Source organism: Lissotriton helveticus, chromosome 5_1 (genome assembly GCF_964261635.1).
Source record: "Lissotriton helveticus chromosome 5_1, aLisHel1.1, whole genome shotgun sequence".
NCBI lineage: Eukaryota > Metazoa > Chordata > Amphibia > Caudata > Salamandridae > Lissotriton > Lissotriton helveticus.
Window position 1 is genome coordinate 233,828,291 of NC_136065.1, and position 24,850 is coordinate 233,853,140.

At 43.4% G+C, this 24,850-nt stretch overlaps 1 protein-coding gene across 1 annotated transcript in view; it reads left to right on the forward strand.

The window, feature by feature from the left end:
- The first annotated feature begins 638 nt into the window (after nucleotides 1-638).
- Nucleotides 639-24,850, forward strand: part of LOC144754379 (protein AMBP-like) — a 49,757-nt gene continuing 25,545 nt past the window's right edge. Inside the window, exons 1-7 of the mRNA XM_078642087.1 lie at nucleotides 639-839; nucleotides 11,617-11,759; nucleotides 12,952-13,028; nucleotides 15,229-15,342; nucleotides 17,814-17,915; nucleotides 20,773-20,810; nucleotides 22,747-22,822. Of these exons, the coding sequence (XP_078498213.1) occupies nucleotides 726-839; nucleotides 11,617-11,759; nucleotides 12,952-13,028; nucleotides 15,229-15,342; nucleotides 17,814-17,915; nucleotides 20,773-20,810; nucleotides 22,747-22,822 (664 nt within the window). The 5' untranslated portion in view covers nucleotides 639-725. The remainder of the gene's footprint in view (nucleotides 840-11,616; nucleotides 11,760-12,951; nucleotides 13,029-15,228; nucleotides 15,343-17,813; nucleotides 17,916-20,772; nucleotides 20,811-22,746; nucleotides 22,823-24,850) is intronic.

The window sequence follows — 24,850 nt, forward strand, 5'->3', positions numbered from 1 at the left end:
GTGTTTGGGGATTGGGTAGGCCACCTTTATACATTTGAAGAAGAAACAACAATAGGTAAACTGCAGAGAAACCCAAGCAGGTCAGGTCGTAAATTGACGAATTAAACTTTTTAATTTCCACAGTGTATAATATATTAGAGTGCATCAAAGAAAATAATGAAACTTGATGTCAGATAAATGAAGACACAAATCAGAACTACGTTACATAGCACTGTAACGTAAAAATGTAATGCAGACATCAAATACAGATGAATTCATCTTACAAACACATTACTTAGAACTTGAGGTCGGTCATGAGGAGGTGAGCGTTGCCTATACATCATTTACCAACTGCTGGAACCTGTATCTTTCAACCTCGGGTGCAGATAAAGATCAAAGGTACTTTTAAAATCACAATACAAATTCACAGAGACGCAGGTCATGAAACACCACTTTGTGTTAGTTCGTGAAATACCCGGGATTGGGTTGGCTTTGATGCCACCCTGTCTCCCTCCTCCCCATACATGCCCAGCTAGGGTTCAGATAGTTAATGGGAGAACAGATCAATAGGGCTGCCTCAGTGGGATTGGCCAACGAGTTTGGGCTGTCACGCGGGGGCGGTGACGTGAGGCAGGGCTCCCACCTGAAGCCCCCTGTGCTCCAGTTGAGCTAGAGAGGCGCTGCAGACAGACATCACCGACCACCACCGTCATTCCCCGCTGACCAGCATCAGTGCTTGAGAAGACATGGCCATTCACTGGATCCTGTGTCTGGTGGCCGTCGGGCTGAGGCCTGGCCGCGCGAACCCCATCCAGGCCCTGCCGGACATCCAGACCCAGGAGAACTTCGACCTGCCCAAGGTGAGCGGGAGACCCTGCCCCGGCGCGTGCCCCTGTACGGATAACTCATGTTCAGAGCGGCCACCCCCCTCGAGCACGTGCGAGGAAAGGGTGGTGTGCCTCTCTATTACGTTCACGGGGGCAGATTTACAAGCCCCTTGCGCCACTTTGCGTCATTTTCCCCATGTTAAAAATGACGCAAAAGTGGCGCAAGGGACTTGTAAATCTGCACCATGGTATTTACTATTTAGGTGGGTTTCCTTGGCACTGGCAGGGGCTGGGTGCGAGTAACTCTCCGCACCCGAGTCGATCCTGTTTAATAACCGCTGCTATAGACGCCTGTTGCTTAGAAAGGCGGTGATCTGCAAACCAGTTCAGATTCTACTTTCATCCTTCCTCGGTCGGTAAATTGCTTAGCCCCATTAAACTGGATAGCAGTAACACCTGCTATTTCCAGAGCTCAGAAAGGACGGGAGTCTGAACGCGATTAAAAACCACACGAGGCATTGTAGTGTGCTGTCCCGTAGGTAGGAAACTTGTAGGCGCCTCGCGTTACCTCGATTTCCTGGGTAAGGGCAGATGTGTAATTGGCCTCCAGGTGAGATGACTCGTTTAATATCTCGTGATTCAATGTGCTTTGGGAAGTAAAATAGCGCATCTTGCAAAGAATGCACACCATCAGAGAAGGATTGCTACACCAAGTAGCCAACAGCAGGGCCGGTCCTAGGATTTGCGAGGCCCTGGGCTAAAAGGCAACGTGCGAGGCCCCCTCTAATTTAGATAAGTGGCCCCTTGCAAGGAGACCATTCAGAGACACTGTGGGGGGCCCATTGTCCAGCATTTTTGCGCCCCCACAGTTTTAACTTTTACTCCACAAGCATTTCTCACACCTTCAGTCCGATAGGTGTGAGGATTGATTGTGGTCTAAAAGTTAAAACTGAGGGGGGCGCCAAAATGCTGGACAATGCCCCCCCCCACAGTGTCTGTGAAGGGTCTCCTTGCAATTGAGGGAGCGTCTCCCTCCCCTATGCCTCCAGACAGACACCATCCCTGAGAGGCCCGGGGAGGGGGCCCCCTCCAATGGACCTTAATCAAGGCGACACCTTTTTTTTTAAATAGATCACCAGGGAAACAACAGGACACATCACCAGTGCGTGGCCCCATGCTGGTGGGCTGAGTGGGAGGCCCTGTGCAGCCGCCCACGCTGCCCATGCCTAGCGCCTGCCCTGGCCAACAGCATGAGATAAAACAAACATATTCCTCGGGAGTGACCCTGAAGGCCACTCTATCGACATTTTAAAGATTTGAAACAATAACTTAACGGAATTTTTCGTTCATACAGCTGCAAATACATGTTGTGCCCCTGTTTACAGTTAAACATGATTCTCAAGGCAGGGGCTGCTAGATATGTGCATATATGTGTTTTCCAAAGAAGTCTTCATAAAAAATTGAGTATTTTTTTCACTTCTAAAACAAAGAAGAAACGTCTTTTAAGCAAAGATTTGATCAAACCGGCCAAAACCTTCGGAACAAAGAAAACCATTATATAAGCAATGGTATTTTGGAGTTTAAAAAAAGACGAATCTATTGTTTAAAAAGTTATTAAAGGTATAACGGACAGAAAAAAGTTGAAAGTTAACCCACTAAAAGTAAATGTAGGATGTTAGAGTATTTCACACATCTCTATTTACCATTTTACTATTTGCCTGAATAGTTTGATAAACCATCAAATTATCTTCGTATTAGTTACTTGTATTTGTTTGTCCCTCTGGTGCACATTGGGAATATTCACCTTGTGCAGATCCTGCTGCTTTATTGTTTAATATACTCAGGCTTTACACTCCCATTATAATAACAACCCCCTATTCTGTATTCTATGCTTGGTCCAAGCGTTTTTACTTAAACGTTTTATTTTCATATTTTTATTATAACCGCCGTGTTTTTTAACGACCCAGGGGCCTTGAACTAGGTGCATGAAACTGCAACAAAAAATATATGAATGCAAATAATAAATGCAAGAAATACTATTAAAACGAACACATCTTGTGATATTCCTTCCTTAAATTTGAAAGAGGTATGCACTGAGTATTGTAGCCGGGCCTGGCACGTGGCACTTTTTCCAATGGCAGACGCATTACTTGGGTAGCTATGTCCGGCTTTGTACACAAACAGCAGGGCCTGCTCTAGCGTTGGTGGCGCCCAGTGGGACAATCTTTCTTGGCGCCCACCCACGACTTTCTTCTTCACGGAATCCATTACTACCAGCGACAAATGAGGCCCTCATCTCTCCTTAGCTCCTCTCACATGTATTTCTTTTATAGCGCTACTCATCTCAATGTAGTGTGTTAGGGCACTTTACATCACAAACATGCAGAGACATGCAATGAGTGGGACAAGTGAGTAAATCAATGTATAGGGAATGATACTCTCTGCCCTAGTTATGGCGTACCTTAGACTGCCTTGTGCCAGTTCACACCAAATGCACAATAGTGCAAGGGTGTGTGTGTGTGTGTGTGTGTGATGTCAACCATAGGTTTTATTCTGGAAGGGTACCCTTCCAGCACAACATTTTATGTTTTGGCGAAGTTTAATACTCTTCCACTTTGTATGTGTGCTGCACTGCACAGCAAACATGCAAAGTTAGAAAAATGTGATGAAAATAAATATTTTCTCTAACTTGATGCCTATCTCAACGAGGTGTAATCTTTTAATGCAAATCCTTTACTATTTTATTTATTTATTTATTTATTTATAAATTGTTTCTATAGGGATTAGAATCAAAATCCATGGATTGGTGAGAGCGAATGACAACGATCCACCCATGGTATGCCTCCTTGATACAAACTAGAGCATAGTGTTACTTTGTTTTACTTTCAGCTATTTTCAAGCGCAATTCTGGATTTGCATTGGAAGGTGAAACCCAAAACAACACTATACACCAGGTTTGCGTCACTTTTGTGATGCAAACCTGGCACAAAATGTTAACAAATCCACTCTAAACTCAGGATTTAAATGTAACACAATAATTAGGGGTGTCATTCTAGTAAAATTCTATTGCTAATGAAAGGAACCCTTTTTCACAACCATAGAATAACAAAAATATGAGGAAAAAACAATTGGGATCCATGCCTTACAATTTGCATGCAGCACTTTGAGGCTAGTTAATAGAGAAATGTCCTTTTCACACGGATTGTAATTTATGGATTCAATGTAACAAAAGGATCTTTGTGACAAAATAAGTAAACCCACTGAACTATCTACACAAAATACAAATATGTGACCTGCATGTTACACGCTGTGCTTTGCAGCAGGAACATTATAAACTATGACTAGACCAATCACAGATCTCTCCACTAAGTGAATTAACCAACAGAGATATCATGCTACTGTCATTAGCCCCTTAAAAATGCCAGGTGCACAAAGATCCCTGCAGACTGCTATTACATGCGAAGGGCGTCCCCTCGACCATGGCACCCAGTGTGGCTGCACTGACTGTCAGGCACAATTTATTTATGTATTAAGAAGTTTTGTATACTGTTGTGTGTAGCCTTATGATTCGTTCACAGCCCTAGATATGCATTGGTGAAGAGGGGATTAGATGCAGTCAGTGTAGAGGAGGCCTCAATCTTGCTTTCTTTGGTGCAACCCCATGAAAGTACACGTCAGTTATAGAAGAGCTGGTAAAACTCAGTTTTCAGATTATTCCTGATGTGCAGACAGGACCAGATGTATCATTGCACTGGTCGCCATTTGCAACCAATAGGTGGCTTTACGGAGTTCAATTTTGTGAACCGATTTATGCATCCATATTTATTTAATTAGGCTGGGCTTCAGGAAAGCTCTGAAAACGTGACTGTTCGAGCAAGTCTATGCATAGTAACTCTGCTGCAACATTCTTCATGCTCTGCGCCATGAAACATACGGGTGACCCGTGCGCTTTATAAGTTGATATTAACATAACATAACATAACATATTCATTCAGTGTTTTCTATAGTGCAAACATGATTGGGAGTGGGTCACAATCCTACCAATCTCATGAATGTTCATGTGGCAGGTTGCAAATTGTGACCCCGTAATGTGGTGCAACCCAAAGGGATGGTGGCCTGCAAGGCCACCATGATTGTCTTTAATTAAATATATATTTTTAAAGCAACCTGAAAGAGATCTGCTTTTAGTTTTTCTAACGCTTCACTGATAGTTGACAGTGGTCCTGTGTGAACTTTTATAAAAATTCACAAAGGGGAAGGGGTCCAAAAGGAACACTTTCCCATTTGTAAATGAGTTACCAGACAAACCCAGGAGCAGACGCTGCCGGTATGGGAGTACCTGCCGGGCAGTGACCTGGGGAGAGGGAGGGGCAGGGTGGGGGGTAGTAATGTACGGATTACGGACCTTAACAGGTAAGTAAACATATAAATAATGAATTTTGTTGCGTGCACTGCATCACTAAATGCGATGCAGTGCATGCAACGAAATTCGTTTTATTTATTTATATGTTTACTTACCTGTTAAGGACCGTAATCCATATATTACTACTTCCCACCCTCCCCCTCCCCACGCCACCGCCCGGCAGGTACTCCCATACCGGCCGCGGCTGCCCAGGAGTCAGTAACTTTTCAATAGAGGTGAACGAGCCAACAATTTAACAGTGAGAGCCAAGGGTGGGGCCTGGCTCTAGGAGCCTGTGCACAAGCTGAGCCCTGAAAATATCTGGCTGTAAATCATGCAACAAACATCAGGTTAGAATATGTACAATATGACAAGGTGTCCTTAAAATTCAAGATAGTATTTGTGGGTTTTTTTAACACATGGAAGCTTTTCACCTTAGTAAATCAAATTATTGGAGAAATATTTATAGAAAATGAGAGTTTTTTAACAAGCATTGAGAAACATTCTTGCTCCATGATAACAATACTCATGGAATTTGTTCATGCAGGTAGGCTGGGGTGATCCCAGAGTTTCCTTTTTCACACTGTCCAATTCAGTCACTAGATGAGTATCTCTTTCTGACATCAAAGGCTAACAGATTTTCTGTAATTCTTGGAGTATGAGATTTGTGTGCAGGTTACAGGCAGAACCTTACCATAAGACTTACGGGCTATTCACAAGAGACACTGGCCGCGAAACATGTATTTTTTTAGTACAGTGAAATTTGCCAGAACTCACAACATGTGGTGCTAAGGTCATGATTACCTCTATGGTACATGGTCAGCAGCCGTAGCCCCGTGGCCACGTCACCACCCACGAAAGCTCAGCTTTTTCTGGGCTCAACGTTCCAAGAGGAACTCGAGCTGACTCAGAGCCAGGCATTTGGCTTGAACTTTCCGTGCTTCACCCGCCTCTACTTTTTAATGGTTTGCAACGAGAATTACTGTTGCAAAACATTGATACATTGGACAACCAATTCAGTATTGACACATTGGATACCCACGACATGGCCCTTCCAAATACCGATTCGGTATGCATTCCCAAATCCATTTTAGGAGTGGTAAGACAATGCCAACTCCTAAAATGGGGTTTGTAAATGGCCAGTAATAATTTTCAATCGCAAACATAGGATCGGAATCTTTGGCCCATAGTTTGGCTCCAGTCTCAGGTTTGGTTTCAGGGCATTCCACAGTGTCAGACTTTGCACTCTAAGTAACTTTCCTCCATAATGCAGACATTTGTAAGTTCTGTGGGTGATGAGGTGTGCAGTTGATGATCGTAAATATCTGAGAGTATCTCACTGGAGTGCAATTAAGATTGGCCCTCGGCTTAGTTGGGTTTAGTGCACAGTAGCTTGGACTCCCGTGAAGAGGCCTACAATACAATAATATGTACAATCGGAATACAGTGGTAGCATGATGAAGTGCGTAGACGTAGTGATATTTTCCGAGAGCCCTCTATAGCCATTACATAAATAAATACAATTAGTAAAAGTATAAATGAAGATATAAACAACACTCAACATATTTTTGGAAAATTTGTGAGTGATAAATTCAAATCCATCTTCACAGCTCTCTCTTGTATCCTGTAATCTCATCTCAACCACACAATGTGGCCTCTCATTCCAGGGTACAAATCCAACTTTAGGCTGAAATGGTACCTCATGCCTGAATCGTAGTTACAACTCACAGGTTTAGCTGTTGTGTGGCTGTGGTGCCATGATATGGCTGTATTGTGTGCAGGAGTAGGCATTGGAGTGGTGTTGTCGGGTCTGGTCGGTGGACATGTTGTTTGACATGTTGTATGTGGTTTGGTCACATGTGCATTCCCACAGTTGTGCGTTGTGTGATGGTGGCTTTGAGATGTGTGGTGTGTTGATTTTGCAGTTGCCAACGAGCAGTCCAGTTCCATATGTGCCATTCTGGAAGCGCTGGTTGATAATGGATTGTTGGAAGATGTAGGAATCGTGCACACTGCCTGGGTAGTTTGCGACGACATTGGTGAAGAGTCCCCGATGGTCCACTATTGCCTGCACATTGATGGAATGCGTGTGCTTCTTGTTACGGTAGTGGTGTGCTGTATACGCAGGGGGCACAAGTGGGACATGTGTGCAGTCTATTGCCCCAACACGCCCGGAAATCCGGCTATGGTGTAGAAGTCTTGCTTGGTTTCCTGCTGTTCCTGCGCAGTGTGGGGGAAGTGAAGGTACTGGGGTATGAAGCTGAGGATGGCATCCAGGACAGGTGTGATGAACTTTGATAGGGCTGGCTGTGAGACCCCTCCAACTCAGGCAGTTGTTGGTTGGAAGGTACCAGAGGCCAACAGGTGCAGGACAGCCAGCAACTTTGTCCGCGGAGGGATGTTGGTTCTACGCTGTGTTGGGACTGTCAACCAGTAGGCGATGTGGGCCGTGATCCGGATGGTGGTTGTCCTTTTGAGCCTGTAGTGGGCAATGACTCTTGCACAGTCTGTGAGACTGGTGCATTTTTGGTAGGTCCGCTGTCTTACTCTGCACTGCTTCTGTGGTGGTCCGGGGGGGTGGGTGTCCGGGTCCTGTGGTGGTGGCGGTCCTGGAAGTGGTGGCTGTGGGTGTTGTGGCTTATTGGGGCTCCGAGGTGCATGATGAGTAGCTCCATAGCGTTGTTTGTTCTTCTGGTGTGGCTGTGTGGGGGCTCCATTGCATACTGCAGGTATGAACAAATCCTGGGCACACGTATAGATTTAAAGGTTGATACAGTTTTTAACAGATCATACAAATGACACCGCTGGTTTTCTTAAGTGTTGTTTTATATGAAGATGTTCATGAGGAATACAAAACGCCATCCGACACGTGTTTCATCAACAGGTCAGTGCCTGTGACTCTTCAGGGCTGGGAACAATGTGATACATGAGAATAAAAAGTCTAGTTGTAAGTTACAAATAAGACCACAGCTCAATGAACATGAAAGGTGACTTGGGTGGGGTGACCGATGTAACACCATTCTTACAGTGGAGACCCTATGGAAATGCGTTTTGGACATAACAATTCTAAAGGCGGATGCATCGGAAAAGTGTAAAAAGTAAAGGAAATTAAAGTATTAAACTACATGGATGAGTTAAGAACCGGTTGATTCTCTTGGAAAACATACAGAAGTAGTAGTTCTCAAGGAATATGGTGAAAGGACATTGGTCAACAAGCGATTCACTTGGATAGCATACAGCAGTAGTGCTTCTCAAGGAATAGGAGCATACATTGTGATAAGCTGTCAAATAGCATAACAAGTGGTAAGAAAACACGTAAGATCTACATAAACGTTCTAACCCTTGACAAAGTTCAATTGTGAGCTCACGGATGTGGAAACGTGACATCAGAGAAATAACTGTTGATTACAAAACCAAGCGGTCTGCGTTTGACGCAGCGAAACAGTGCAGATTCGGCGATTAACGGTTTGGGATTGTCTACCCATCATCTATTGTTATAAAAGCTAATACATCACGTAGTATTGCTAAACCATCACAGTAAATATATGCGGCTCTGTGCGTGCTCAGAGGTAAAGAAAGAAAAAGAAGTGAAAGTACGGGGTGGCCGAAGCATGCTTGGGAAATGCGTGTAGCTGAACGGTTGGAAAAACATGGAAGCAGCCTACCGTAAAAAGTGTAGAGCGTAAATCTGAGGGGAAATGAGGGAAAGAGAGAAAAAATCTAGGGTCAGCGATAAAGGGGTACCAAACACGTGCGAAAAGACGTATAAAAGTACAATTGGTCAAACGTAATATCCACTTACTGAGTGACCGGTGATAATTCCAACCCGGTTAATGGGTTTCACGACAGCCGTGGTGTGGCCGTCTGGTAATGAGGAGTGTGAGAAGGACGGATACATCTGTTTGGAGTAGAACCTGTAACAGGAATGTAGAGCGGGGTATCGGAGGGGGCGAGGTTTAAAGAAGAAAACCAATCGCGTCAAAGGCCCATGGTTAAGTCTCAGCGCTAAATTACCTGAAGTTGCAGGATCCACGTCGTTGCTCGTCTCTCGCCGATGGAGTGTATCGGAGGACGAGCTGCGACCGGAAGAGACTATTTAAAGGAAAATATAGTGGGAGAAAGGACGAAAAGACTAGACCACTGCAGGTAGTCGACTGGCTTGACACCTGCAGGAGGCAGGTGTTAAATACCTGCAGCTACCGTGGCTTATCGCGTGGTTGTGGTCCGCATCGCAGAGCTGACATTTAGTTGTGAAAGTGGTGTTTTGGTTTTTTCATGAGTTTTTTGCACGGGTACGCCTACTCTGCATCTCATTAGGGTTAGTTGGTGATGTCCACCGTGGAGATACATTTTGGGGCAGTTATCGCGGCAATACAGGCAATATCTGCAGTTTGCACCAGCTTGTGAATGGGGTGTTAATTCTATCTCCACATTTGTTGCGTTAGGGTGGGAATAATTCATAGTTGAGTCCTTGTGAATATACCCCCTAGAGTGTTCATGTCATCAATCCAATTGTTACAAAGATAGTAATTTTTATTTGTAGAGATAATGTGTAATTAAGACTTTTGGGGGCCAAGTTTCAAGTTAATATGACTCTTTCAATACTGTATTTTCAAGATAGAACTGGTCGTTGTGCAGAGCTTGAGATGAGCAGACACCGAGTAGACAGAGCAATATGAGACGTAGAATTCAACCAGGAATATGAAGTGGAACACTACAATGAGCAAATGAATGTAGGTGCCCACGCCATTGCATCTAAGCTTCCTTTGCAGTAAACAGAACAGTCTCTTGGGTATGAAAACTAGCATGACCATGCCACTCTCTTAGAGAGTGGAATATCTTGGATTGATCCCAGTTCTGCAGTGGTACATATTTCCCCCTTTTTTTCAACTGCTCAATCTGTAACTGTAGCAGAAAGAATCAGTGTACTTGCCTCCAGCTGGAATGCCAGGGGCAACCGAAGTTGATCTAGACTTTTGTCTCTTTCAGGTTGTCAGTAGCATTTTCAGAATCAGACATGCGTCAGCAGATAGATCATCCATACCTCCAGATCATATAGTTGCGGAAGCTAAAATGCAAGGCTCTCACTTAGGACTTAAGGAAAAATTGGCAAAAGTAAATTAGTTTCTGATACCGTCTTCCTAAAAAGCGAATGAGAGGAAGAGACAGAAGACAGAAAAAAGAAAGTTGTGTCATTTACTACAGTGTAACTGTGCTAGACTTAGAGATGTGTAGCCACCATGGCGATTCTTACTCAGAAGATAATGAGTGAATTAGGTTTTTTATAGATCTAAGCCAATTAAACTAACTTGTTGATTGCCAGTAACCCACCTGACACCAGCTTCTCACATCATGGGGCCAAACAACTGAAGCAGTATAGCAGGGGCAAGGTGACAGTGAGAAAAGGACACCGGAAGAAACCTTAGCTGGACTGGCCAGCTGGGCAAGCGGGCAATCACTTGGAAGGTTGTAGCCCCAGGAGGCCAGTTTTGACACTTGAGGCCGGTTGAAGTCTCCATGAGTGGTGGTGAACGTTAACCGATCCAGGTGGCAACTTGAAAGAGTTGCTTTAGTTATAGCACACATTAGCACGTCTGCACATGGGGGGTGAGTTTATCATTTTTGCCAGGGCTGTTTTAAATTCCCAGTCCGGCCCTGGAAGAAACCCACACACGAAATCAAGAGTCCTTCCGGGTGAGCTACATCAACCAGGGAAGTCATTCTTGTGCCATGGTGTCAGTAAGAGCAATGAGTATGAGTAAGTGATCTATGATGTCCATGGGCAGCCCCAATGAGTACACAGGGCTCTCTAGTTTTGTAAGTACAAGCTGTGTATCTTCTACTTTTCAATCCATGCAAGTTCCTGCTTTATCTCTCTTGTCATGGGTTACAGCAAAGCAAATGATAGGGAAGGCAGCATAGGCAGGACTGTCATTTATATATAACTATATTACGTCCAACCCTCTCCAACAACTTCCTGGGTGGTGAAAAGTGCTGCCAACTTGCACAGTGTAGAAGCATGGCCAAGGAGTGGCTGCATTTACCAGCAGTTATTCATGTTCAACAAGACACAAAAGTTCCAACCCAAAAGATGGGTTAAGGGAACTTTACTGCAATCCCAAAAAATCCTCTTAGAGGCATCGAGGTCAACATGTGATTCTCCACGGCTCCTTAAAGTTTAGTGGCATTAGGAGGCTGTATTTCCATGTTTTCTTCACTATTCGACTTCACAGCACCTGAAAATAACTTTTTAGGGCTGCTTTGGGCTAGAGGTGTGCTCTTGTGAATGAAATATATACTACAATGCAAGGCATGTGAGAATATGAGTCTCGGTTTTTGGTTCATGGCATCTAAACATTGTATATAAAGATTCACAGCTACCCTAACATGTTTCTCTTGTCTCCACAGATATATGGCAAATGGTACGATGTTGCCATAGGCTCAACCTGCACGTGGCTAAAACAGTACAAGGATAAGTCTGTCATGGGTACGCTGGTGATGGGTGTTGGTGAGACCAGTGACCAGCTTAGCACAACCAGCACCAGAATAAGGTAAGCTATGGTGAACCCAGTGCAAAAGGCAAGACATATGGCAGACAGCCCCAAAACATCCTTCCCAAACACGAATTCAAATTTCACCTTCTGCCCACCATCCACTGAGCTGCAGGATTACCTTCATTGCACATCCCTTGCTCCTTAACACCAGCTCGGGAGCTTTTCAGTGATCGGCTGAAGAAGAAAAGTTACCTTATCAGCATCTGTGGCACCAATTCACAAAGGTAAACTTAGACCTGAAGTCTAAGTTTAGACCTGAAGCCTAGTGTAACTTTGTGAATCTGGTCCGATGACTTCAGGACTAAACTTAGACTTGTGAATTGGGACCTTAGACTTCAGGACTAAACTTAGACTTGTGAATTGGGACCTTAGACCTCAGGACTAAACTTAGACTTGTGAATTGGAACCTTAGACTTCAGGTCTAAACTTAGACTTGTGAATTGGGACCGTAGACTTCAGGACTAAACTTAGACTTGTGAATTGGGACCGTAGACTTCAGGACTGAACTTAGACTTGTGAATTGGGACCTTAGACTTCAGGACTAAACTTAGACTTCGGGTCTGAACTTAGTTCTCAGGTCTAAGTTTACCTTTGTGAATTAGACCCTGTGTGTATAGCATTTGAGGATGGCCAAACACATTAGGGTAACAGGATACTTGATCACCTGAACACGAACATGTACAGTTAACTCTACTCCGGTATGTTTATGTCCAGAAAATAACTACCAGAATTTTGTGTAAACATCAACCAGTATTACTCTAACATATACTCTGCTCCATCCATGTTCAAGTAGAGGGAATTCCAACACTGTTCTGGGGCCTGCCAGATTTTCAGGATAAATACTGATTGTATTAATGAGCTTCATTTAAATGTATTGTGTGAAAATATATCAGTGCAGGATATTCTGATAAACTTGAAAGGAAGTGGCCATTGTGGACCAATGTCGGATGTCTTGTTCTAGTGCGTTGGTTAAGTCCTGGAATCGCTGACGCATTTGCATACGCAAAACCAGCTAGAATCTGCTTTTAGCAGACAGAAATTCCATGACGTGAGCATTGCAAGGGCTGCAAAACACACACCTCCAGCTAAATTATTGTTGTGTCAATCATACGCTATACAACTCCAGTCACACTGAAACAGGTTGAATGTTAGTTGCAAATGTAAACACTTTTTAATGTTTTTTCCCCAGGCAAGGTGTATGTTCTACAGCCTTCGGCATATATCAGAAAACCAACATTCCGGGGAAATTTACTTACTACAGTCCTAGTAAGCTTATTTTAATAATTCAATGTTTATGAGTATTATGTGTTTACTTTGTATATGTTAACTCTAAGACTACAGGTCACTTGGTGAGAGATTCACTGCGGTATGCTTGGATCATGAACCCTAGTTAAAAGAGGTGCCATAATGTACTGCTGTGGTCATAGTCCTGGAATGTGGCATAGCAACACTGCTGCTTCCTGCTATGCTTGCAAAGAAGCTACACGGTTTGCAGAAACAACTGGACATTTCCACGGAGCCTAAGAACTGGTATTAATAGCTATATAGGCTTCACATCATGTTTTCACACCTCTTGACCTCACGTAAACATCTACTTGAGCTTTGAAATCATCATCAGAATGGGGTAGAAAGTGCGACTACCCCAGTCTGAATCAGAGCATTACTAAGTTAGTCACTTCTCATTGAGACTTTAGAAGCCTATCAAGCTGTGCTGCACATGGCCCGTGCAATCCTATAAATTAAGTCAATGCCAATGGATATTTATAAGCTGCCATGCTCACTGTCTGCTTCAAGAATCTCATGCAGCACTATTGGTTAAATACTTCTCATTTAATATTTATTAATTGACATTTCCAGGCTCTGCATCATGGAGCACTACGTATTCAGCCAGTGCTTATTGAGTTTTTACAAGCTCATGTGTACTCACTTTGCGGCAGAAGGCCTAAGCAGTACTATAATTTAAATCATTGCCCATTGAGTCTTTACAGCCACCATGCTGACTCACTACTGGAGTGAGCCCATGCAGTGCAACGGGTTAGGTCACTGCCTATTGACCAGACCTTGAAAACAGCTGGTCCCTGAGGCATCGGAAAAATAGTTAACTTCACCCTGTCATACCCTCATAGGCAACCCCACCTCCAATTCGAACTTGATACATTGCTTTCTACCTTGTTAAACCAATCAATCCTTCTTAAATTGTCTACACCCAGCTGTAAAAAAACACCACTCATTGGTTCAATGAGGATCTAAAGGGTTTTAAAAGGTAATGTAAAAAATAAGGGAAGGAGAGAGCAGAAGGACTATGAGCCACAACAGAAAGGGAAACAGCCTTTACTACGCAACCGTTACAATGCCTGCCATTACATCGCATGCCATTGCAACGAAAAAGGTGTGTAGGAGTGGGTAGAAGGTGTTGGATTTAACTCCAACACCTTCCCAACTGTTGCACGCACTGGAGTTGGAATAGATAATTAATCTATTCCATCTTCCAGCGCTCCCCGACAGAAAGTCAGGGTAATGGTTGGTGTTGCAACGGCATGCAATGTAATGGCATGCCTTGTAATGTTACATATTCCAACAGAAATCTCAATAATCAGCCCTCCTAAAATCCTAAAACAAAACCATTAAAAAGTTTACATCTATGCTTTTCCATAAGCAGATATTAGGATCTCAGAATCCAGCCAGGGAAGTCTTTAATTTGAAGAAAAATTATTATCCTATATTATCTGCTTTCTTTCAAAAGAAGATCCATGACATAGTCAATTATATCCCATTGTCATTTGGAGCTACTTATGTGATAATTGGGCCTTCTCTTAAGGTACATGATCAATCTCAGAATTGCTTGCCTTAAAATCGTTTGATTTAGTTGTCTCTTCTTTGCCAACTGACATGTGCCCAACCCATCAACTCAAAAAAGTTAGCTTGATGATCCTGCCCTAGTTAATAGATGAATCTCTCCTCTCCGGCTTAGTACCAGATAAATGGACGGAAGCTATTCTTCCTACTGTGCTCAAGAAACATTCCATTGATCCCAAAATCTCTGCTTTTTTTTACCAATCTCTCTTCTTGAATTTTTTGCTAAATAATGGAGATTGTAGTTCAGAATCAGCTGTGTAAACACCTGAAATCACACATGAAATTGCATAAGGCTCAGCCAGCTGTTGGTAAAGGGCCTTTGAGTGAGACTGTTGTGGCCAAAACCACTGGACGAAAATGAAGTGCTGCCCAATGTACTAAAAGTTTCAAAACTGTGCTGACAAAACAGTCTTTTTAACATCTCCTCATATGTTCAGTTGCTCTATAAATGTCAGGGGCACTTATATCAAAATACAGAACCTGTCCACCTCTTCAAAGAAGTGTTTCATTATTTAAAGAAAACAACTCACGTATATGTCCTAAGCCTCTTTCTTCCTCCTCACAGTAGGTGCTTTATTCAAAAGTTAAAATGTTGTTTTCTTCTCCACAGGGTGGGAAATGACCATCGAATCCTATGTTGTGTTCACCAACTATGATGAGTACGCCATCGTTCTCATGCGGAAAACCAAAGGAGGGGAGACTACAACAACTGTGAAACTTTATGGTAATGAGATACCTTTATAAACAAGGAACTGAGATCTCAGTCCACTCTCAGCAAAAACTGTGCACACATTCAACTGTGCACTATACATTGTCTGCAAACCTTTGTCAAATTTCTACAAAGTGTACCCAGATCCTGTTACCCTACTACACATTTCACACTAGTCTTCCTAGCTTTCCCCTAGATCCCTCCCTACCTACTTTCTACAAATCACTGGAAGCTTCCTATCTCACACTGTATACATTGTTACAAAGTTGTGATGGCATTCTGCAAAGACAAAAGAAGTTGGAAAAAACGCAATAAAAATATTTTTTACAAAAGTTTACTAGAGAAGATACGGGAAGCTTGCCATAATTTGCTGCAGGAAAACATGAAAGTCAATTTTGAAAAGTATCAGGGGTTTTGGTTGACACTAGGGGGTTGACTTTCCTCGAGGCGTTGTGAGAAGTGCAAGATGGTTTAGCTACATAATGTGAATTTGCTGTAATAGCCCTGTTACCTTTCAGTTCCAGACTCTGCTTTTGTTGGGTCTGAGACCAGGGGGAGCAAGGGCAGTGCCAGGGTTACCAAAGACCAATCCAGGGGTTTCCAGCTGCTAACCCAGGCAATCACAATTACAGTGCTTGGAGAAAGGTCACTGAGAGACATTTACTGGTAGGTAAATATAGCAGAAGGGTTGAATGAGAATCTAAAAATGATTATGCAGAAGAGTAGAGTAGCATCCTAAGCTTGAGAAATGCTCTGTGACTGTCCACAGAATTTCGTGTGAAGGGATAGGCATCAGCAGATCCCAGATAGTAGTTAAATGAAGACATCATTCAAGATCAGAGCTCTGTTCTAAGCCCAAGTGCTAACTCAAACTAATGCCCAAACCATGAGGAATGGCCCCTTGTAGTTTGGTGACACAGCTGAGGATCCAAAATTCCTGGTAAGAAATTGGTCCCCAGTGAAAAGAGTATGTGTTTGCAGAAAAAATGTAAGGACACAGTTCTTTAAGCTGGCAATACTCCGAACAATTCATAGAAGTAACAAGGAACCCTCAAAGCGAAAAGCAAAGGAATGTAAGATGCACTTAAGAGGATTTTACAGAAGTGATGATGGTGAAAATAGTTCCGATGATACAGGCGCTGAAGGTGCAGGGGTAACTGCACCCACAACCTTACAGAGTTGTAAGGCAGCCAAGAGGGATTGGAGCAGCCTTTGAAAGGCACACTAATGAGCAATCAGGGGCGGCTCCTCCACTAGGGCGGAGGAGCGTTGCCCAACTGCTTTCTCACAGTTTGAGAAGCAGGAACATAAAATGGTAAAACTACCATTTTATGTTTCTGCTTCTCCCACTGTGAGAAAGCAGAAGCATTTGGTTGCAGGTGGGTGAGTGGACGATGCTGCTCTACAAGCATGGCTGGGCAGGGAAGGAGAGGTGTGCCCACTCCTGAGTGGACATGACTGGTTTGGTCGGCCCTCTGGGGCTGCCCAAAACAGTAATGCGCACTCTGCCCTTTCTCCATGCAGGCTGCAATGCAGCCTACAGGGAGAAAATGGACCTCCCATGGGCGCCTGGATGGGCACCTCCCCGACCAATCACAATGCTGCCATTGTAGTGTTGTGATTGGCTTAGGGGAGGGGAGGGTGGCTGCCTTCTTCCTGGTCCTGCCAGAGGCAGGTGAGCAGGAGGCGAGAAAATGCGGGCGGCCGGCAGACAGGTACGTTTTAAAAATTATGATTATATTTACCACCCACACCCCTCCCCGCGTGGTCCCCGTCCGTGATTAATAATGGCTGCAACTGTGTGCAATCGGTGTCTTAGAAAAGTTACTATATGCATGGACTGGTTACTCTCAGCCTGAAGAGACTTATTTCCACTTCAGCATCATACATGTGGGAGTAGAACAGGACGTGCAGGCTTCCTTCACCAAAAGCACTGAGAGGTGGCATGACATACTTCATTTCAGGAATGAGTGTATAATAAGCGTGCCTGTGTCTACTTTCTAAAAAGCCTACCCATGGTCTATAATGATTTGTTCACTTCCCTGTAAAGCCCTAAACATATTCATTCTAAAGATCATATCAGCACCTACATTGTTTGTTCACATTTTATGATGTTCTCAAGACTTTTGTACAAGTCCACTCTTATTTTCAGAGGTTCTCTGTCTAGTTTCTACAAATTTCTACCAACTTTGCACAAATGCTTGTCCAAGGAGGTGGATTTTATGGTCCACGATAATGTTCTGCCCTTTATAGTAGTATATCCTGCAGAAATTGTCTCCTCGTAGCTACTGTATTGGCCTCTCTCCCTTGGGCATATGTGCGCTTTACAAATCTATAAATCAAATCAAATGTTATAATCATACAGAAGTTCTCTCTTTGGATCCTTTTCCTCTCTTTGATTTACTATCAGGCCTCTCACTCTTTGCTTTTCTCTTGTTCTCGGTTTCAATTCTTTTCCTCTCACTCTCTTCGTGTTCCACCTCCAGGCAGGACTCCGGAGCTGCGGGAGAGTTTGTTTGAAGAGTTCACACAGTTTTCCTTGGAACAGGGAGTACCCAGCGACTCAATTTTTAGGATGAAAAACGAAGGTAATGAGACGTTTATCTCCGTATACTTTACTTTTGATTTCAGATGAAAAATTTCCTCTAGTGCTAGTTCTGACATGACAAATTCGCATCTTTGAATTTTACACTAAGTAGACTAAAACTAGTTGTTAATTTCTTGTTGCATTACATTAGCCCATGCTTCACTTAACCTTCCTGGCCAGACATAGCATTACAAAGTAGTGCTCCACAAGGGCATAGCTTTATTTGTATGTGTGCTCCCGTTGCAAACCTTTATTACAGTCCTGTCCCAGTGCATATATTTATGTGTAGTCATGTCCGGTGTTATTTGTAGTCCAAACCCAGAATATACCTTTTACTGTAGTTCTGTAGCAGTACATAGCCTTACTTGTATTTGCGTTCCCCCGTACAAAGCTTTGGGGCCCACCAGTAGGGGGGGGAAGCATCGACCACAGACACAGGAATAGTGTGATAAAGGCCGCTTTATTGGAATCAGGTGCACCCTGCGGATTCCCCTCCTTGGCCTGTGCCGAACAAAACTAAGGCTCACTAAATAAACGACTGCCTGACAGCCCCATAACCCCCACCCCTAAATGCATCCCCAACATTGCAACATCATACAACATCCCCTCTGCAACCTACCCCCCTACCCACAAACTGTAATGACCTCAGTGTCCCCCACCACCTACCGAAACAGCCCAGGCCTCCTGCAAATACCCCCCTTTCTCAACTAGGAAAAGCGCCACAATGATCACCGCTTCAGCACCTGTTCCAGCGACACGACAGCACTCCCCTACAACCCTAACAGCCACCGGTGCACCATCTTCCAACAAAACCCCCACAGACCCACCGCATCCCAAGCAAAACTACAAAAAACTACTACAAAAAAAACGTAACCGAGGGTGGGAGGGAGGGAAAAAACTCTTGCCCGCAACTGCCTTAACCGGCTGCTGTGTCACTGCACACCAAAATGGTGGGCAGTGACACAAAATGTCTGGTGTTATAGATCCCAGTCCAAAACAAGTCAAAAATTCGCCCAACTGCCCTCCCCCAGCCCAACCAGCCCACCTACCTTTTTCTGTTGCCAGGGGTCCCCCCCTCCCCCTACTGCCCCAAAATGCCCCAGGGGGGCATGCCTCCCGGTGGTCGGCCACCCCCCCCCAAATCCCCATTATTGTAATCATGTCCAAGTCCATGACTTTACATGCAGTCCAGTCCCAGTGCATAATTTAACTTTTAGGTTTGTACCAGTGCATATCTTTACTTGTAGTTCTGTCTCTGTGCATAGTTTTTCTTGTGGTCCTGTACCAGTGCATAGTTTTACTTGTAACCCTGTACTGATGATAACTTTACTCGTTATCCTGTCCCTGTGCATAGCTTTAATTGTGCTCCAGTAGCACAGCATAGTTTTACCTGCAGTCTTTTCCCATTGCACAACTTTACTTGTACCAGTGCATAGTTTTATTTGTAGTCTGGTACCAGTGCATACATTTACTTGTTGCCCTGTCCCTTTGCATAGCTTTACATGTAGTCCTGTTCGTGTGAATAGCTTTACTTGTGCATGATTTTACTTTTAGTCCGGTTGCACTGCATATATTTACTTGTAGTCCTGTTGCCGTGCATAGCTTTACATGTAGTCCTGTATCTGTGCATAATTGTACTTTTATTCTTGTTCTGTTGCATTTGCATAGGTTTACTGGTAGTCATGTCCTGCTGCATAGCTTCACGTGTAGTCCACACTGCTGTATCACTTAATGCATAGTTGTATCAGAGTGGATACTTTTACATGTAGTCCTGTCTCGCTGCACGGCTTTACTTGTAATCCTGTCTGGTGTATAGCTTTACTTGGGGTCATGTCCATGTGCACAGTTACTTCCAGTCCTGTACCGGTGCATCATTTTAAATAAAATAATTTTAAATAAACTGAGCAAAGCTTGATTGTAATCATATCCCGGTGCATACCTTTAAATATAGTCCTGTCCCGGGTGCATACCTTTATGTGTAGTCCTGTCCCAGTTCACAATCTCACTTGTAGTCCTGTACAGTGCATATCTTTCCTTGTAGTCCTGCCCCTGTACATAGCTTTACTTGAGGACCTGTACCAGTGAATGGTTCTTCCTTGTCCGGATCGTGTAGCATGCCTTGGCTTGAGACGATGTGTCTGTAACTTCAACGAAAACATGTTGGGTGCACACCTGTTGAGCATCAGTTTAGCTTTTACCAGATACTTGCAAACTTTGGGCATGCATGTATCATGCGTAAATTGTGCCTTGCAAAATTCTTTGCTATCATTTCTGTATTTCAATTGAATATGAGCTGAAGGATTTCAGATATATTCTTCAAATACCTAGGCTGCATAAGAAGTTCCAAAACTGAGGCTCTTCATTTTGCATATCCAATGCTTGTGGCAAATTCTGTAACAACACAGGAATTCATACCACCAGCTCCATCTGATGGTAGCTTTTATTAAGGTCAAGCTTTGAGAAGCATGAAGCTTGCCTTAGTTGTGTAGGGAGATGTGTCTTTCTCTTGTTATGGTGGTTTTGAGTTGCCTTATGAACTGTCCACCATTATGAATCTGATTCTGGAACAATTTGGGTATCATGAGGTGGGCCCACATACACATTAAATAATGTCTCGATGTAGCAGGTTGCGTGTCCTCTTTGCTTGCTTCTGAACATTGACATTGTAGAGGATTCCACTGTATACTGGTGACTGTGCATTCCTAGCCACTCTGTGCCCCATTAACCATGGGTGCAAGCCACACTCTCCTCCCTGATCCAATAAATGCTGTGATAACGATGCTCCCCTGGATACCCAATACCAAAACACTTATTTTGACATGTTCTAACTGTTTTATTTCTCTTGTCCTCTGTTACAGGTGAATGTACTCCTGGGGAGAGAGCAGCTCCAGTCAGGGTGAGTCACAGTGGAAGGCTGGTCTGTAGGGAGGCAATGTGGGTCCAAACTATTGAGAGGTTTCACATGCTGCTACTGCTGATTAGATGATGTTGTACAGCTTCTTCTCCATACTTTTGGCACAAGCTTTGAATCATACCCTTATAGTAGCACCATTGCATATCAGCTCATGCTGGTGGCTCAGTGGACTAATGTGCCCACTGCAGGTGCCTGTGTTTGAACTCATGGTCACGGGTTCAAATCCCAGCAGTTCCACTCAGCCTTTCCTCCATTTGAGGTCAATAAAATGAGTACCATCTGTTATTCAGCACCAAGATGCCTCCAGCTGAACATGCACTTTACAAATACACATGTGATGCTGATCACTGCCTAGTTGATGGCGGCTCATGTTCTATAGCCCACTCTGGTGTTCATACTTTCCTGCATTTAGTTTCTTCCATCCGGTAATCATTTTCTGGTGGTATGTGGTCCTACACGTGACTGCCTCTACCCAAGCCCTAGTTCCTTTCAGAGAAGTGAAATGTGAGGAATCCCCTTGTGCCCAGGTAGATCTGTTCTCTTTGATAGGAGTTGCTAATACTGTTGGAAGTCTTTTTTGAGTGTCACAGTCATTGCTTGTTAATGGCACTCATAGAAAGGCAGCGTTATGGAATTTAGGTTGGCACCCATTCCTTTTAGTGGTGTTTAATGCCATCATATGTTCAGAATTTCCCTCGAATATGATCTGTGAAGTACAATAATACACAAAATGAAGTTCAAGGTTCTAAAGTGGCTCAGAAAGCCCCACAACTTCTGAGGTCAACATTTTTGTGATTCTGTACACAGGAAAAAATAACCATGATCACTGAATAGGAACCCATCTTTCTATTCTGTCCTAGGAGGTCGAGACACTTAAGACGTCTGGCAGAAGTATATTTTCCAACATCACAAGTTTTTTTATCTTAACCTGTATCACTTACTATTTAAAGAGCTGCAAAGTAACCAGAAAGTGACTTCTGGTGCTGTCTAAAATTGATTAACTAAATATAAGATGCTTTCTCGTGATAGGACCTTATCTTATAACATAATCACACTCCCTTTACACCTCCGAGCTACCATCTACATCTTCAGAAAACACCTTAAAAACCTATTACTTTGTAAATTTACCTACCCAGTTTCTACTTCTAGTAGCTCAAACCTGCACCAAAATAACACTTGGGGCGCTTGTTCACTTTACAAGACTCGTTAAAATGACATTATATTATATTTCCCATGCACCAAAAGATGACCTCAAACCCATTCCAATGACCATTCAGCAGAAAATAATTCTAGGTAGCTGATGCGGTTTATGCGAGGGTCTGGTCGACCTTGGCACTAGAGTAGTTGGGTGATAGATAGTAGACGGCTCAGAGTAGACAGTGGCTTCCAGAAGATGAATCTGGTCTTAAGGAAGGGGGTTCCGACCTTCCTCATCAAGGTTCCTGCTGTACATCACCATTATCAGACCCTGTGTAAATTTCTGACCATCCGATATTTAGGCAAGCCTTAAAGCCAAGCCATTTCCAGTTATCCAATAAATGATTACATCTCAATATCAAACCTGTGTGGAAGCCAGAGATCTCTCTCTTCTTTCACCTTTAACAACAGTCGCACCCATTCTCCTTTTCATCTCTGTTAGTTACTAGAATCTGCAACACCGTGAAGTAGCCCTGTGATCATATGAGTGATTCACCAAGAAGATCTAATACTAATATAGCATAACAAAACACAATTCTATATAAAATAATAATGGTGCATACCACAATGCAACAGCACAACTTCACATTTTAATAATGACGGTACTATCAAGACCCCCACCTCCGGTGAACCCAACAACTCAAATGTGTCTTAACAAATGATAAGAAGCCTAAATTTCGGTGAAATTCAATCCTTTCCTATCTATATCTTGTATATGCAGAGAATCCAGAGAGCGGCTGTACTTGAAGAAGAGGGTTCAGGTGATGGCGGACCCATTAAATTCAACGGTAATGGAGGTGAGTATTCTGTGTACGCCTGTTGATCTTCACGCGGGATGAGGCATATCTTTGAAGTGACTGCACCTGAAGAGGAATGCTTCAAATGAAATTCTCAAGACTCTTTACAATGAGAACTAATGTAAAGGACAATGTCAGGAAATAAAATTGACTGCACTGATAAGTTGTAGAACAGGTGAGTGACATTGTAGGATAAACAAGTGATATGTCCAACGCTCAGTCAAAACGCAGTGGACACACTTGGTGCATTAAGAATAAGAAACTGTGAATCCTTGATGTGTGTGAGTCACTCCAGATGAGTAAGTCTTGGTAGTGCTGCACTGACCGGACAAAGATGTGTGGCTAGAGTCTGAGCCGTAGGGTGTGAAGAAGGAAAAGAATGAGTGGGGCCTCTATTAACTGATGTAGGGACCATCAAGACTTCAATGAAGAGTGAGGGGTCAGTTGCCACTCGTGGGTATGGGTAAGACTCTACTGAGGTGTTTTTTTATAAGATGTGATATGCCACTGACATAGGTATGTGTAACACAGGGCTGAGGTGTATGTCACTGTGTGCGGACTAGTAAGGCTCCACTGAGGTGTAGGATGTTGTGTGGCGATGGGGAAGATTCTGCTAAGGTGTAGGATGTGATTTTGGGGAATGCATATGACTCAGTCTAGGGCACTCATTGCAAGCTGTTCAGAGAAGTATGCCTGGAAATGTGGGGAAAGATACTGCTCTGGTCAACTACGTGCGGTCCCATGTTCTTAGACATAAAATGATTGGATCCCAAAATACCAGATCTGCTTTTATCGGATGTGGATTTGAACCCAGTAAAACCAAACGATAAGAGGGGTTGGTGCTGTGGGCACAGGTGTAACCTAGTCCCTGCCTGCCCCTCCAGCATCACAAGGGGAGAAGACAACTCTACTCCAGGTGAAGGCACAGCCTCCCCAATCACATCCCAACACACCTTGCATGCACCATTGCTCCCACACTCACCCCCTAAGATTTACCATCTGCATCAAGCACATTGTAAATATTAGAAGAATAGTCCATGGAATCTCAGCAAACAAATATATGATGTTACTTAGCAGACCATTACTTAGCAAGTTTTTACTACAATGTTTTTACATCGTAAATACCATTACTACGTAAGATTTAACTGTGCATGCTTTTAGTTCGCAAATACATTTAAAAGTAGTAAATATGCATTTACTTTGCAGTATATTACTAAGTATACAACTTCTATGCATTTTTTACTCTTTTACCCTTACGATCATACACTACATTACCCTCCACTACCTAAACACCACTACACTACCCTAAAACACTACCCTACACTACACAAACACCACAGCACTACCCTAAACCCAAATACACTACTCTACACTACATAAACACAACCCTACAAACTAAAAGACAGCCCCCTGCACGACCACTACCCTAAACCCATATACACTACTCTACACTACATAAACACAACCCTAAACCCTAAAAGACAACTCCCTGCACCACAACACTACCCTAAACCCAATAACACTACTCTACACTACATAAACACAACCCTGCAACCTAAAAGACAACCCCCTGCACGACCACTGCCCTAAACCCAAATACTCTACTCTACACTAATAAAAACACAACCCTGAAACTTAAAAGACAACCCACTGCACGACCACTACCCTAAACCCAAATACACTACTGTACACTACATAAACACAACCCTAAAACCTAAAAGACAACCCCTGCACGACCACTACCCTGAACCCAAATACACTACTCTACACTACATAAACACAACCCTGAAACCTAAAAGACAACCCCCTGCCCGACCACTACCCTAAACCCAAATACACTACTCTACACTACATAAACACATCCCTAAAACCTAAAAGACAACCCCTTGCACGACCACTACCCTAAACCCAAATACACTACTCTACACTACATAAACACAACCATAAAACCTAAAAGACAACCCCCTGCACGATCCCAAAAAACTACACTGCCCTACTTACCTCTTTCTCCTCGTGGTCCCTCGCTTC